Source organism: Glycine max, chromosome 1 (assembly GCF_000004515.6).
Source record: "Glycine max cultivar Williams 82 chromosome 1, Glycine_max_v4.0, whole genome shotgun sequence".
Classification (NCBI taxonomy): domain Eukaryota; kingdom Viridiplantae; phylum Streptophyta; class Magnoliopsida; order Fabales; family Fabaceae; genus Glycine; species Glycine max.
Window position 1 is genome coordinate 54,774,598 of NC_016088.4, and position 16,219 is coordinate 54,790,816.

Below are 16,219 nucleotides of genomic sequence, written 5' to 3' on the forward strand. Positions count from 1 at the left end.
TATCCCACAAATCTACTCCAAAATTAATGCACGTTTTACTTCTGGCTCATTTGTAATTCTGGGTCATTTTTATAAATAAAAAATCAATATGTATATATTTTAAAACAATTTATTATGATGGATTTATTTTGATTATTGACTAATCAAAATTACTATTTTACCTAGCAAATATAAAGACGTGTTAATATAGATTTGTTTTAAAACAATTTACTATGATGAATTATGTTTTTGTTAAATTTTTTAATCAAAATAATAATTTTGATCGATTAATGATGAAAACAGACCGAGGATAGTAAATTGTTTTAAAATATATCCTATATTGATGTTTTGTTTATAAAAAATGAGCCAGCCAGAATGGTATAACATGCCTTAACTTCTTCCTCAAATCCTACGTGATTTTGGTTAGATAAGAATGGAGGAGTAGGAAACACGTAAGCACGTGTCATACACAGCCAGGTAGTGATGATTTTTTGCACTTTTTTCCACTTTTCGACATGGGACCCACCCAAGTGTGTCAATGTCGATTCCCAAAAGAGGCTTTGCTTTTTAGTTCATAAATAAACCATCTTTAGCACTTGAACACTTCCTATATATTTTCTCCCTCCAGATCAAGCACAGACACAGAAAAATGGCTCTAACACTTCGCTCTTCAATTTCCCTTGTCAACCAGAAAGAAACCAAACTCCCAAAAGCCAAAGACGAGGTTCCCACCAAAGTGTTTTACTTTGGAAAAACCAACCCATCTTTCCGTCTCAGAGCAAAGAGTTCCATGCAACAAACACACGTCACACCAAACAACAGCTTTAACTCCGAAGTAACGATGATAAACGAGAAAAGGGAGAAGGTTCACGCTCCATCGGTTGCACATAGCCACAATGATTCAATGAGAGTGCCCGTGTTTGTGATGCTGCCATTGGACACTGTAACTATGGGAGGGACTTTGAATAAGCCGAGAGCAATGAATGCTAGTTTGATGGCCCTGAAGAGTGCAGGAGTGGAAGGAGTGATGGTGGATGCTTGGTGGGGTTTGGTGGAAAAAGAGGGACCCTTGAAGTATAATTGGGAAGCCTATGCTGAACTTGTGCAGATGGTGCAAAGGCATGGCTTGAAGCTTCAGGTTGTCATGTCTTTCCATCAATGTGGAGGAAATGTTGGAGACTCCTGCAGGTATATATCATAGGCTGCTCATTTTAACTTATTTTAATATGTTCCCTTATACTCCTGTGTTTAATTTTGATGTTGTGAAAGAAAAAAAAAAAAAGCATAATCTTACTCTTAGATTGATTTTGGGTGAGCAAATTGCAAAATTATTTTTTAATGAAATTGATTTTGATCATAATTGATTATGAAGTACAATGATATATTTTTTAGTGTTTTTAATCTAAGAAAAAATAGTAGTAAAACTTAGTATAAAAGAAATTGATCCAATGCAAAAGCTATTAAAGTTGCTTTAATTTGAAATCAATTTCTTCTCTAGAATTAATTTTTCAACATAGAACCAAACTTGTGAATATTTACTTAAGATCAAATGAACTAGTATTTCGATGTGATTTTGAATTACTTAAGGTGATATCAATCACGCAATTAAGTTTATTTATTTATAATGATATAGCATATTGCTTGTTGTACTTATAAAATAAAATTGGGGATTAATTTTGTTTTTTATTGGTTTGTCTTTTTTTTAGCATTCCTCTACCTCCATGGGTGTTGGAAGAAATCAGCAAGAACCCTGAGCTGGTTTACACAGACAGATCAGGAAGGAGGAATCCTGAGTACATCTCCTTGGGCTGTGATTCAATGCCTGTTCTGCGCGGAAGGACGCCCCTTCAAGTGTACTCTGATTACATGAGGAGCTTCCGTTACAGATTCAGAGACTATTTGGGCAGTGTTATCATTGTAAGTACCACACCAGCTTGTGCTTCTATTTTGTGGTTAATTAGTGGACAGAGTGTTGATGAAACGAGGCTAAATTTTGAGATAACAATGGGCTTAATCGTATCGAGTACATTAACAACCACACAGAGTATCAAAATGATGACTAATTAATAATATCAAACCATGGAACTAAAATTAGTCTTTTAATTCACCCTTGAATTTTGAACCATATGTGCATAAATAATCAAATATAACAGACTAGTTTTAAGAGGAATGGAGGGGAAGCAATTATAATTGATAATAATAATAAAGTAGAAATTGATGCATGTGTTGTCAGGTATGAAGTCCTAATTAAGACCAAATTCATTTTGCAGGAAATTCAAGTGGGGATGGGTCCTTGTGGGGAGCTGAGATATCCATCTTATCCAGAAAGCAATGGAACATGGAGGTTTCCTGGAATTGGAGAATTTCAGTGCTATGACAAGGTATGAAAAAAAAATTGAAGTCATAAATTTTGCTGTATTTTTCAAACACGGTGTAGGAGGATGCTGATGTTACACATGTTGCATAACAATTGGACCCTAAATCTCTAGCTTTGTGATAATAAGGACATCTGAAATGTAACAAAATTTATAAATATCTAGAAGTTGTTTTTGTGCTTTTGTTTGGGTTTCCTGTGTGTTTACTGAAAGGACTTGTTTGTCATACAGTATATGAGAGCTTCCTTGGAAGCATCAACTGAGGCCATTGGGAAGAAAGAGTGGGGAAAAAATGGACCACATGACTCAGGCCAATACAACCAATTTCCTGAGGACACTGGTTTTTTCCAGAGGGAAGGAACATGGAACACAGAATATGGACGATTCTTCCTTGACTGGTACTCCACCAAACTTCTTGAACACGGTGAGAAGATCCTTGTATCAGCCAAAGGCATTTTCAACTCATGCGGGGTGAAACTATCTGCCAAAGTAGCTGGAATTCATTGGCACTACAAGGCAAGGTCACACGCGGCTGAACTAACTGCAGGCTACTACAACACGCGGTTTCGCGATGGATACCTACCAATAGCACAAATGCTGGCAAAACATGGAGTTGTGCTCAATTTCACCTGCATGGAAATGAGGGACAGAGAGCAACCTGAGCATTGTTCCCCTGAGGGGTTGGTTCATCAAGTGAAGATAGCAGCCAGAACAGCAGAAGCAGAACTTGCTGGGGAGAATGCACTTGAGAGATATGATGCAGGTGCTTTTTCTCAAGTTTTGTCAACAAGTAACTCTGGTTCTGGATTGGCAGCATTCACTTATCTGAGAATGAATAAGAGGTTGTTTGAGGGAGACAATTGGAGGCTCTTTGTGGAGTTTGTGAAAAGCATGTCTGAAGGTGGAAAAAGACAAAGGCTTCCAGAATCTGATTCTTGTGGGACTCATCTTTACGTTGGACACATCACAGGAATTCAGAAGCAGCAAGAACAAGCTCAAGAGGTTGCTCTTGTGTGAACACATATAGCATCATGTGGAGGGATCATTGTGTATACTGTGTAGTTAAATTAAAAGCATCATAGTTTTTATAGAAGAGAAAAGGAGGGCAAAGGAGATAGAATTATGATGGGTATACGCAAGGAAAATGGCATATTCTAGGCCTAACCCTGAGATTAATAGGAAAATTATTATTTTATTTCATGTTAGAAATCCAATAAGTGCTGTGCGGTTAATTCTCGCCAACTCATCTTATGTAGTATTTCACATGAAGTCGTTTGTTAATTTGTTCCAATCTATACATACATATGTTCAAACTTTTCAAAGAGAAAATGAAAAATCTATCCATATAATTTGATTATTCCAGTGGCATTTCAGCATCCAATTCCTAGCTAAACAATCTTTAAGCAAAAAGCAAGGACAATATATTACTTACTAGGTGAAGGAAGCACAAAAAATAGTACAATAAATTAAGATTAGCAAAAAGAAAATGAAGTTTAATCTCTTTCCTTCATGTGGTTAAGTTTAACATCTCTCCTTATTTGTAACACACTCAGCGCTGGCAATGATAATAAGTACTAACTTTATATTAAAATAATAATAAAGTTTTCAACAAAATCCATTTTACAATTATTTTAATTATTTTTGAACTCTTGATTACTTGCATCCATAAATAGCATTCTTAACAAGAATTATCTACAGGTTGCATTTTTTCATTCTTGGTTTCATTCAAGTAAATGTCTTATCGACAGTCTAGTCCAAAGTCTTCTTTTGACCGTATTTCTCAAGTCACTGACAGAACGTATAGGAAGGGTTATAGCAGAGTGTGAAAATTATCACTATGTGGGATGCTGGGTTTGTGATTCACTAACTAGGGAAGAATTAGTCAAACATGAAACTTTAATATAATTTAGTCAAACATCATTTATTAAGGCTTTGTCACTCTACTAAAATCCTGGAAATTTCTTTTAATCCGTTCTTCACGAGTATTTTGAGAATTATAATTTCATTCAAATTAGATATTCATTTTGTAAATTTGTACCATATAAATAATTAATATGAAACTTTATAATTTTAATTTAAAAATAACTCATAAAATACCTATAATAATGTACATTAGCTTTGTCTCCATTTTTATCTACTAATTTTAAACGATAATAAATAAATTAAAAATATGATTAATATCAACACATGCATTAAAATTATATTTATTTCCTAATAAAACCTCATTTATTATTTTTTTTGTTTATACTTTTTTTGGTACATCATTCTTTTGAATATACTCATCGTATAAAATATTTAAGAATTGGGTAAAATAAAAATATAAAAAAGATAATAAGAAATATCATCTTAAACTTCTAAAAGAATTAAATAGATAAAGATAAAAATCTCTTTTAAAGTTAATAAATAAAAAGTTGTAGTATCGAAAAAAAAAAGTTGTGGAAAAGAATGATCGCGTAAAAAATTAACTAATAAAAATGATCGCGTTTTTGCTAACAATGATTTAGTATTTTTTTTTTGTTTTTCTCTAGGTAATCAAAATTCGGGATCACATCGCACTAGGTAGACAATTTTGAATGTTGCGAATTGTTTCAAACTTTTCCGACAACAATTCTATTGACACGCGCCACCCACCTCCAATCTTAGGAAGGGGAAACATTAACATAATTTTGTCAGAAATCAGTTTTTAAGACTTTACCTTGGCTAATGATTATGACACAATGTTGAAAGGAATAAACTACGCAACTCTGAAGATTTTAGTAATATGCAATAGGAATAGACTTTTTTCAATGATGTACTCGCTTTATACTTTGGCACACTAGTTTCAGCCAAAAGAAAAAAATTTGGAGAGCACACAGTTACGAATATATTCTTTTAAGAGATTTTGACTCCATTAAGTAGAAGCTCATACGTTTCCAACAGGCTACAATGTTAAACTTCCGGATAGATTTGCAGATACAAATAGACCCGCTGCACTTCCACTAATATTGATTAGTTTTGTAAAAGTAAAAGCCAATATTCAAACCTATTTGGATAAATTTTTCCTTAAGCATTAATAAGAGGGGGAAAAATAAATAAAATGAATTGAGTTTACTCTAAAAGCTAAAATCATCTTACACCTTACTTTATCAATTGTGAGAAACTCAATCTATTTTATTCTTATAGTCTTCTATAAGTGCTTATAGAAAAGTTTCTCCAAACAAAACCATACTGAAGACAGTATAGGACTTGGCTTTGTGGTGATGAATCAAACTAATTACAAAAATTATTCTCAAGCTGCACCTATTTACCACTCGGGACCAATTTAGATTCAGTGGATTTAGAAGTCATATTGAGCTAAGTGTATTGGTTTCTGAATCCTGCAATGCTTGCTTCAAGCTTTCCACTATCTGACTCATGGATGGTCTATCTTCAGGATTCTTCTTCAAGCAGTTATCTGCCAATTTGGCTACTTTTCGAGCAGCACCAAGTGAATATTGGTTCTTGAGACGAGGATCAATGATCTTGCTGAATCTGCTACTGTTAGCAGGGTAATTTTTAACCCACTCTATAAGCTTTTGTTCCCCTATTGGTCTGTTTCTATTCAATACACGCCTTCCCGTGAGGATCTCATAAAGTACCACACCAAAACTCCATATGTCACTCTGAATTTTGAGATGACCTGTTTCAACATACTCTGGAGCAGCATATCCCTGTGTCCCCACTACCTGATAAGGAAGTAGTTGGCGTATACACATTGTTAGAATGGGAGTGCTTATTTCTTTCAAGATAAATCAATGCTTGTTTAAATGACGGCTTTAGGGGCTGATCATGTATCAAACAAAGGGACCAAAAGTAGTAATTGGAATGGTGACTAATAATAGCATGTGGAAAGTCATATAATTGAATAGTAGTGAAAATTGAGAAAATAGACTATGCACAGTTTTATATTATCATCCAATATGTTTGTTGACTTTTTTTTGACAGATACTTTAAAAGTCACACTAAGGATGATTAATGATTGGATGACTGTATAAATGCATTGTCATTAAACTCATTAAAATTATAGGACTCCAACTTACAGCAGTAGATACATGAGTCTGATCACCCGTTGGGCCCTCCCTAGCAAGACCGAAATCTGAAAGCTTGGGATGGAATTTCTTGTCCAGTAACACATTTGAAGATTTGAAATCTCGGTAGATCACCTACCAATAAAAAAAATAAAACAAGAGAAGATTATAAACCAAAACAGATAACTGAATATGTAATTTGTATTAAGAATATTCAGCATCATGTAAATCATTATTATATGCTTTGGGTTTCCATTTTATTCCTCCCATCAGGGAAGTTGGGCTAGCATTGTACTATATTAGAAGGTCAACATTATATTAATCCTGCAGAAGACACGATCGTAGACGAAAAGTTTACATCTCATATATTATCTATGTTTCTTTAGTTCTACTACTAAACCAACAGAATGTTTTATAAACATCCAACAGGTATGATCCAAAAAGTTAAAACTTATAATCAATTTGTTGTTTTAACTTTTAAGTACTAGTGCTACTACCTTAAAGTATAATCAATTGCAATTACAAATGTGAAACATTTCTCAACTACATGGTACCTTAACCTCCAGTCCATTATGTAGATAATGTAATCCTTGAGCAGCACCGAGCATGATTTGCAATCTTGTTTTCCAAGTCAAATGAGGTAAAGAAAGACTGAAAAGGTGATCTTCCAGACTCCTGTTAGACATGAACTCATACACCAACAACCGTTGGATTCCTTTTTCACCATCTACGGAGCAGTATCCCAGAAGCTTAACCAAATTCGGGTGGTTAACGACGCTGAGAAATTGAACTTCTGCAAGCCATTCTTTATGTCCCTTTACAAAAGAGAGTAAAAAAAAAAAGAAAGACAAACATGAGAAAGCAGGTATATTTGTAAATTGTAAAATTCAGAGACAGCATAACATAATTGACTTTAACACTGTAAATTCTCCGTCCATTGGAAGCTATCCCTACAGTTCCTAACAGCCATGAAATAAGCTTTTCTCACAAGTTATAATTAGCTTATAGTCTTACACGTAACTTATAGAAGTTTCTCATTTAGATTTTCCAGAAGCTGAATTTAACCTCTGTTTAAGTTAATTTTAACTTATAGGGGAAAGAAATTATGTTATCCTTCCAACTATTATAATCTAAACAAAATAACAATATTTATGTTATGCGTAATAGTGTAATACTAACAAAAGCAAAAAAAGAAAAAAGAGGAGAAGAAAGCTAGTGAAGCAAGGTGTGTGTGTGTGTATATATACCTGTAAGCCACGCGTGTTAAGCTTTTTTATTGCGACCAGAATAGGATCAGCTCCATCTTCAGGGTCAGGTTTAATTGTTCCTCTATATACCTTCCCGAAACCCCCTTCTCCAATCTTGAGCATCCTATTGAAACCATGTGTTGCATTTACCATCTCTTGCAAAGTGAAGATTCTGAAATTGTGCTCTTTTTCTTTGTACAATTCTTTTATGCTTCTCGGCGATGGTAGCGAGCTGGGGGAGGACTTGCTTGCTCCATTATTGCCCACCTGATTTCTCTTCTTCCTTCGCTTTGGTAATTCTGGGTCGGATTTTGACTTGTTTTTGAAGAAGAAACAGTTCATCTTTATAATCATCAAGTTACAGAATTTCCTCAGCAGAGCAGAGCACAGAAAGGTTTGAGACTTTAGCGAGATAACAATGGAAATAAATGAAGAAGTAATGAATGAAGCGGAGAAAATGAAGAACGCGAATTTTAATGAGGGTTTGTTCCGTGAAGTGAAGGAAATTGAATGATGAGAAGAACAAGACTTAAAAGAAAAAGCCGCGTGGGAATCCGCGTGTAAACAGAGGATTAACGGCTAAAAAGCTAACCTTTTATGTTTGAGGGATCATTTTGTCTTATAGAAAATAAATTTTAGGATAAACTAATCTTTTAATAAATTTTAAATTAATTTACAAGTTTAATGCCTCATACACACTAACAGTATAATTATCATAAAATTAATATGATTTTTAAAATAATTATCATAAAAATTAATAAATTTATCTTACATAATAAATTGTGATTGAAATTGAATGATGATATAAAATTTTATAATTGAATAACTTTGTTTTATTTCAAATAATTAAGACAGAATTATTTTAGTTGAACTAATAATCTTGGATTCAAATTTTGATTACACAAAATACTTTGAAACAAAAAAAGTTTTAAGTGAAGAGTAACTGTAATTTCTACCAAAAGGAAAATAAGATATTAGTCTCTAATTAGTGTGTTTAAAAAAAAATTAGAATGATGAAGACAGAAGTGAGACCTATGAAGATGAAGTCGGTCCATATATACTTTAATAATAATATAGGCTAAGCGTTGAAGGTTGAATGCCTAAAAGACTTTCAAACTTGGAAGATACTTTGGCGTCTACAACAACCAGCCAACCACGCGCGAGGTTTCGTTGGTTTAAAGCTTGTGTTTGGTTAATGGTTGTGCAGTGAACAACCAAAAACCATAGTTTTTTTATGAGAAAAAAATGGAGATAACCTCGTTGCTTTACTTTGATTGTCAAATAAAAAATTTGGTTTTTTTTTAATCACCGTGTTGCAGTTTCAAACATGTTCTTCATTAGTCATTACCCTTCAACGTGTGGCATTGCCTCTCAAAACTGATGAAGCGATTTTGGTCTGACTGTACTTCATTAAATTATATACTGCCAAACCGACGGAAAATTATCCTGTCGAACCAATCCGATTAGAATGAAAATTGGTGAAGAAAATCACGGGCATGAAATAAATATCATTTTCAAAGATGTGCAATAGTCTTCCATATGTATGACCATGCCGTGGCGTAGTCATGCAACTGATATGTTTGTAAGCATCGATCATGTTCAGATTATAAAATAGGTTGCTCAAGAGCAACTGCTATGGGCATTCACATTCACTTCTCTTTTTTTCACGTCTAATAGATCATTACTTATCCACAATAATTTATTCTATTAACTAATCATACTACTAAAATTCGTAATTTTATTGATAATTATTCATTATTCATAACAATAAAAGAACACGGAAATATTTTGGTTGAAAATTGTTTATATCAAAAAAGGGAGAATAAAGTATCTTAAGCTCAAGTCTCCGTCAACATCTTTTTTTAGTTCTATCTAATCATGAACTTGAAAAGAGTTCATGCAACCCTCTCTATCTACATGCGGTGCCCCTCGATGGGCATGTACACATTCCTCTCTCTCTCTCATTAGATCTTATATAACACATCTTTGTGTTCATGCAGTATTGTCGATCCCTTGCAAGGTACATGTGCATTGTTGTGCATCTATGACATCATCTGCAATTGTCTCCACGTCCCAGCGGTATTAGGTTCACATTTTATAGTACACTCTCGCTCTACTCGGGTAAAAAACTCGATTGGTAGTCATTAGGATGACCTATGCATGGGATGAGCTTACTCTTGGTAAGTTGGGCAATATGTAGGTCGCTAGTTGATGAGTCCTAGACCTTAACTGTGAGTTGGTTCTCCTTGCATGTAAGTTGGTCGAATGGTCTATGGTCCACTCAGCATTCAACCTATTGGTATAAATGCTTAATTGAAGGTGATTTAGAGTCTACCTTTCGTGACAGAGTCAACTTGGCAGTCCAAAATTCAATATTAAAAAATTGGACTAAACGTGTTTTTAGTCCTTTAAATTTTGATTGTTGTTTTTTTAGTCCTTTAAAAAAAAAATTATTTTTATTAGTTTCTCAAATTTTTGAAAAGTTAATTTTAATTCCTCTTATTATTTATGTTAACGGTATCACAATTTGTGATAATTTGTCAACGTCAATTTTTTTAATTTAATTTCTTTAAAAATAATTTGACAATTTAAAACAATCAGAATATATACAAAATTGTAATAATTTTATATCTATTTTTTATTTTTCTTTTTTAATACCAACAAAATATGTATAGCTAATAGTGTATAACATTTTTTTATCATTTAGACTAACTAATAGTGTAATAATTTTATTTTTTTTATTTTTCTTTTTTATCATTTAGACTAGCTAATAGTGTATAACATTTTTTAAGTTCATTATTTTGTCTCTTTAATAAAAAGTTTATTCTTCTATCGTTGTTTAATTTTATACCCTTTTAATTTATGATTTACAATTTCCGTCTCTTTCTTTTTTTATTTTTTGTAATTTTACTATTCTTATTTTTTTTTACAATTTTACTGCTCTTTAATTTTATACCCTTGGTATAAGTTTATTTTTTTATTTTTACATTTTAATTAACATTGAGGATTGAAAATCAACATTTACCAATTAAAAAATAATTTAATTAAAACGTAAAAAATCTACATTTGAGGATTTTAGTTTTCGTATTTTAGAAACTTCACAACTCTGGTCTAAGTAATTCTCATTTTACATAAGTTTTATTTTATTATTTTTATTTTGGTCAGTTGAACTCTTTTTTAATCGGTAGGAATTCAAGATAGATATCAAAAAATTTACAATAACTCTCACACATTACTTAATCCACTGACGTATACTCCTTTGATGTAAATCTAATATGTTAAGATACAAGATAAAATTTAATTAATCAAAATATAAAAAATTAACAATTGAAAAATAATGAGTTTTTTAAAATAAAATGACCAAAATTACAAAATAAAAAATGAAACCAAAGTCACATGATTTTTTTCATCAACAAATGTTATTTTTGTTTTTGTTTTGTTAAAATATTAGTGAAAGAAATTAAAATCATGATCTTGCTCTCTTCTCTCATTCCTTCCATCACCAAGTCAATCTTATAATTCTAAATTCAAACACTTATTATGAATTAAATGGACTAAATTACAATTAAACTTTCTTTCTTTTATTTCATTATTGTTTCAAAACAAAAAGAAAGTTGAACTTGTTTAATAGGAAGTAAAAGAAAAGGATATTAATAGATTTCTTCTCATGGATTAGGGTAACTCTTGATGAATATCAGTCAAATAAATAGCTCCGGAATCAACTTTTTCAAATGCATGTTGTGTTATGTTCATTACTTTTAATTAACAGTTATATATAAAAGTATTAACTTTTATGATTTTTTTTTATCATTGATCAAGTTTAAAATATTAATTTTCAAAATAACTACAAGCATAACTAAAAAGAATTGACTACAAAGTAAGGAACATGAAGGTTGAGAAAACAAACGCTTAAAGTTGTGAGATGACATTGTGGTGATTTAAGGAACATGTTGGGGGCTTCGCTTTTCAAAACTTCTCTTGATGTAATCTTGATGGATTTTTCCCTTCTTAACATTAATATGGTTATTACCCACATTTACTAGTCTATTCTAACCAAGATCCATCGAGTGAAAATAACCTAAACCACTTAATATCGCTCCCAATCTCTTGGCGATCGATTACTAAATGATTTTCATTAAGAGCATAGATGCATGAATATGGTAAAGAAAACCATTTTATTCCTAGATATGACTCACTTTAGATATCCTTTCCAAGTTCTTAGCATACAAACATGTCTCAATATTTATATCCTAAAACAATACATAAAGATGAATGATCAAACCATAAATATGTAAATAAACACAAGGATGAATAATAACAACAATATTATATTAACAGATAATTTAGAATCATTACATCACAGAGAGTTTGGTTTGTAAAACTTCCAACAACGACTAGTTTTAGCTTCTCATTGTCATGTGAGACTTACAAAAAATAAAGGTGGGATGAAAAGAAAGAAAATGTATTGAAACGAATCAACCAGAGCTCTGGAAAAGGATTTCCCTTGCACTAACTGTTTGTTTTCCTCTGCTTCCTTGGTTCCTTCGTGCATAAGGGAACAAAGTATGTTTCCTTTCCTTTTATATACTTTCACCAACTAATTGGCCAATCGAAACTCTCTTGTGTGCTTAGCGCGACTCTTGCGCTAAGCGCGCATGTCCAGCTGAATTAAGTGATCATGCGGGCTTAACACACTTGCTCGTGACAATTATCTTCTAATGTGGTTCCCTACACTAAGTGGCTAGCTTGGGTTTAGCGGTTTTGAATCGCTGAGCAAGGAGGTCGTGTTGAGCACGACACTTTTGTTCATTCATCCTCTTTCATGTCGCTGTTACAACTCAACTTTACACAATATAATAAAAATTACTCTAAAATCATTAACTTTAGTATCTTCTGAATAAAAACTTAGAAGAAGCCAAGTCCTATTGTTTTAACACAAAATATACAATAAAAGATAAAAAAATAAGATAATTGCTATGTGATTTTAATATACAAATCACGTTTGCATAACACTTATCAAATAGGTGCCGAAAATTACTTGGTTGCATACTACGTCAGAAATCACCGGAAAAGTCGAGCGTTCGCGGATGACTTGGTCGGAGTGGAAGAGACCATTCTTGGTGACAGTAGAAATGATGGTTTTAAGTTTAGGGTAATGAACAAACTCGAAAAGGAAATAAAAAAGTAAAAAGAAAAACTAAAAAAAGAAAAAAATAAATAAATTCTCGCATAGTGCAAAACAAGTTTTAGTGTCGCATGTCAGACACCTTCATACTAGAAATGGCTAAACACAAAATAAAACAAAACTACAAAATCAGTCTCGTAAAATAGAAATTCCACAAGCATCCCAAAGTCAACAAAACACCAAGATTGCCCATATGATCAACTGCTCTATTGGCTTTACGAAGTAGAAAAATTTGCTACTCTTAAGTCTTAATAGACCGAATGAGGAAAAAATCACTGATGGGAGGAAAAGGAAAGAATGCATAAAACAAAAGACGAGGGGAGGAAGGAATGAAAAGAATACAAAAAAGTTTTTTATGTATTTTTTTTATTGGTAATATTCACAAATAGCCAAATTGGAGTGGAGACAAATTAATGCCATATTAATCTCTTTGTTGCCAAGTGACAAAATCCAATCATACACTATTTTTTCTTCCATATTAAATATGATCAATTTCTTGAATATATAAAATTTTAATTAAATACATGAAATATTTACTAATTACAAATATATATTTTCCGGTAAATTTAAGCTCAATATATTGATTATCGGTAATTATGTGTGTAAAATTGTCTTTTAGAAATCGCTAATTTAATATTAACTTTCTTGGGTCTAATTAATATGAAAAAACTTTCATGAGATTATTTTTCAAATTTTAAATAATAATAATAATATTTTTAACCAATGCTTTTCAATTTTACTATGGTAATCTCACTACTACTTACATCTATAATCTAATAAAGACATTGCAATATAATATAACTTTTTTTTAAAAAAACATTACAGTGTGACTTAAAATCTATTTTTTAAAAAAATAATTTCCGTTGCCGGGACTTGAACCCGGGTCTCTCGGGTGAGAGCCGAGTATCCTAACCAACTAGACTACAACGGATTTGATATTTACTTGTGCCAATTACGTTTTTATAATAAAATAGTTTAGTCCCAATAAAAAAAATCGGCGATAGATTATTAGGGTTTGTGTGAAATTGTTGAGTCTCTTGTCTTAGTCTAATAAACAACACGGACGCAGAGCCTTCGATCCAGAAACCATGGTATGCTTCTCTCTTTTGTTTTCTTAGATCCAGAAACCACCTTCTTACGCTTTCACCTCACAACTAATTCTGTATCATTTTTTAGTTTTTGATAATATTGCATACTTAAATGTACGTTTCACTTTTACCCTTCCTTCGATGCAGACTAAGAGAACGAAGAAGGCAGGCATTGTCGGAAAATATGGTAAGTTTTCTAATCACATTATGTTCTAAATTCCATATAATATTTCAATTAAAGCTTCGAGTTAAGCTAATGTATATATATAAATATGCCGCGGTTTGGTATGATGGAGTTGTTATTGATTATGCAATTTGTTGAAAGATTTGAATCTTTACTAGGCGCAGGCAGAATGGCTAAAATACTTTATAATTGGAGTGCATTTTGCATAGGCGATGGTATTATGAGTGTAGTGGGGTTTAGATTTTGGGCAAAATTAAGGTGCCTTATCTCTCTTGCATTTTAGCACTTCACTATTTTAGGCATTTACTATTCAGTACTCTATGTTTGGATAATGGATTTGCTTGAAGTGAAGTGAAATGACATTGAGTTCCACTATTTCATTTGTTTAAATGAAATGTAATATAATGCCTTTGATTCCATCCAATGTCTCTCGTTTTCTTTCCTTTCAATCTGGGAATATGGGATGGAACAAATTTCACCCCCCCTCTTTTTTTGGTTCTATTATAAGAATACCAAACGATATAATTGTAATTTTATTCTATTCTGTTTCATCTTGTTTGATGTCATTTCACTCACAATAACTGCAAGAAATTTGGATTGTCACTGAATATGCATTTTTGAGAAGACATTAGTATTGTTGGATTAAAATTTACAGAAGCCATTTCAACGTGTTTTCTTATGTTAGGTACCCGATATGGTGCTAGTTTGCGGAAGCAGATTAAGAAGATGGAAGTTAGTCAGCATAGCAAATTCTTTTGTGAATTTTGTGGGAAGGTAGATCTTCCGTATTCTGTCAATATTGAATTCACCTTGTGTTTTTTAGTTCATTGTTCATTAAAACCCCAACAGGGGATTTTAGTAGGTTTAATCAAATTTACATTTCTTTTATTTTTATTTTCTGAAGATTTGAATCCTAATGATGAACTTATTTGTTGCAGTATGCTGTGAAGAGGAAGGCTGTGGGAATATGGGGATGCAAGGATTGTGGTAAAGTGAAAGCTGGCGGTGCCTACACTTTGAAGTAATGTCCTTTTTGCTTCCTATCCTACTCATAAATTTTGATTTTTCTTCCCTTGAGATAAACTAGCTGACTCTGTTCTTCAATATTTGGACAGTACTGCAAGTGCTGTCACTGTGCGCAGCACCATCCGGAGGTTGAGGGAACAAACCGAGGGTTGAGCTTTTTGGTTGATGTTAGATTTTGAGCAAATTAACTGGAGAAATGATTCGTTTTTGTTTAGGAAGCTGTATTGTTTCAACTTACAATGCAGTGTGAATTGCTTTCGGTTCTTGTTGGATAATACCAGATTACTTTAGTATAATGGCATGTAACTGTTTTTTGTTTTTTATGGCAAAATTTAGCTTTATCCATGATCTTCTTATAATTGGTAGGTAGCTTTGATTTTGAAAAAAGTAATTTTTATCTGTTGAATGGAATTAAATTGTTTAAATTAATTTCAATCATAAATTTTGTATTAAAATGAAGAAATTAATTCTCCAGATAAAAAAAAGTGGATCTTCCATCGTTTCCTTTTGCACTGGTTTGCGAGTCATTATTTCAGTTTGTTTAAACTTCAAATAATTAATTTTAAAATAAGTATTTAAAAAAAATACTTAATAAGTATTTTTTTTAGAAGTGATTTGGACACACGCTAAAATAATTATAAAATTGTTTATTTAATTAAAATAAGTGTTTTTTTTAACAAATAAGTTTAAACATCATTATTGTGCTTTTAAAGCCGAAGTTTAACCAAAATTCATTTTTTTTTTCACTTAAAAAAATAGACCATAAGGATAAGTACCTTGTATGATGGTGGTTGGTTACCCATCAACAACGTTTTATAATTTCATTATTACTAGCAAACAATTTGGGCATTGAAAATATTTCCGAATTGTATAGTTGCGTTTGGTTCCGCACCCTCCCTGTACAGTATAGTTTTTCATGAACTAGGAAGAATCTAGTCATGTTTTTCATTTAATAATTTTAGAGCTTCATGTTGGTTTTGTTTGCACTAAGAATGAAATAGAGATGAGAAAAATAGAATGGAAAAAATGTATTGTTTGAATGGATAAAATTTAGTGGGTTTTTTTTCCACTTGTTTAGATAAGTAGAAA

General features: G+C 32.1%; 3 protein-coding genes and 1 non-coding gene across 4 annotated transcripts; 2 read left to right on the forward strand and 2 right to left on the reverse strand.

Annotated features, from left to right (window-relative positions):
- Positions 1–579: 579 nt before the first annotated feature.
- Positions 580–3,711, forward strand: LOC100786079 (beta-amylase 3, chloroplastic). The gene is made up of 4 exons (XM_006573640.3): positions 580–1,167; positions 1,686–1,896; positions 2,250–2,360; positions 2,586–3,711. The coding sequence occupies exons 1-4, from the start codon at positions 629–631 to the stop codon at positions 3,369–3,371; spliced, it is 1,647 nt and encodes a 548-aa protein (XP_006573703.1). The 5' UTR covers positions 580–628; the 3' UTR covers positions 3,372–3,711.
- A 1,966-nt stretch (positions 3,712–5,677) lies between these two features.
- Positions 5,678–8,001, reverse strand: LOC100305390 (NAK-type protein kinase). Its single transcript, NM_001251548.1, has 4 exons — positions 7,648–8,001; positions 6,955–7,215; positions 6,413–6,535; positions 5,678–6,058 (listed from the first exon to the last, which is right to left on the reverse strand). Exons 1-4 carry the CDS (start codon positions 7,999–8,001, stop codon positions 5,678–5,680), a joined length of 1,119 nt encoding a protein of 372 aa, NP_001238477.1.
- A 5,689-nt stretch (positions 8,002–13,690) lies between these two features.
- Positions 13,691–13,763, reverse strand: TRNAE-CUC (transfer RNA glutamic acid (anticodon CUC)). The gene has a single exon. It is a non-coding gene; the product is annotated as a tRNA-Glu (tRNA).
- Positions 13,764–13,802: 39 nt separating this feature from the next.
- LOC100798254 (60S ribosomal protein L37a) lies at positions 13,803–15,475 on the forward strand. Its single transcript, XM_003517342.5, has 5 exons — positions 13,803–13,923; positions 14,068–14,107; positions 14,790–14,878; positions 15,043–15,125; positions 15,220–15,475. Exons 1-5 carry the CDS (start codon positions 13,921–13,923, stop codon positions 15,281–15,283), a joined length of 279 nt encoding a protein of 92 aa, XP_003517390.1. The 5' UTR covers positions 13,803–13,920; the 3' UTR covers positions 15,284–15,475.
- The last annotated feature ends 744 nt before the right edge of the window (positions 15,476–16,219 follow it).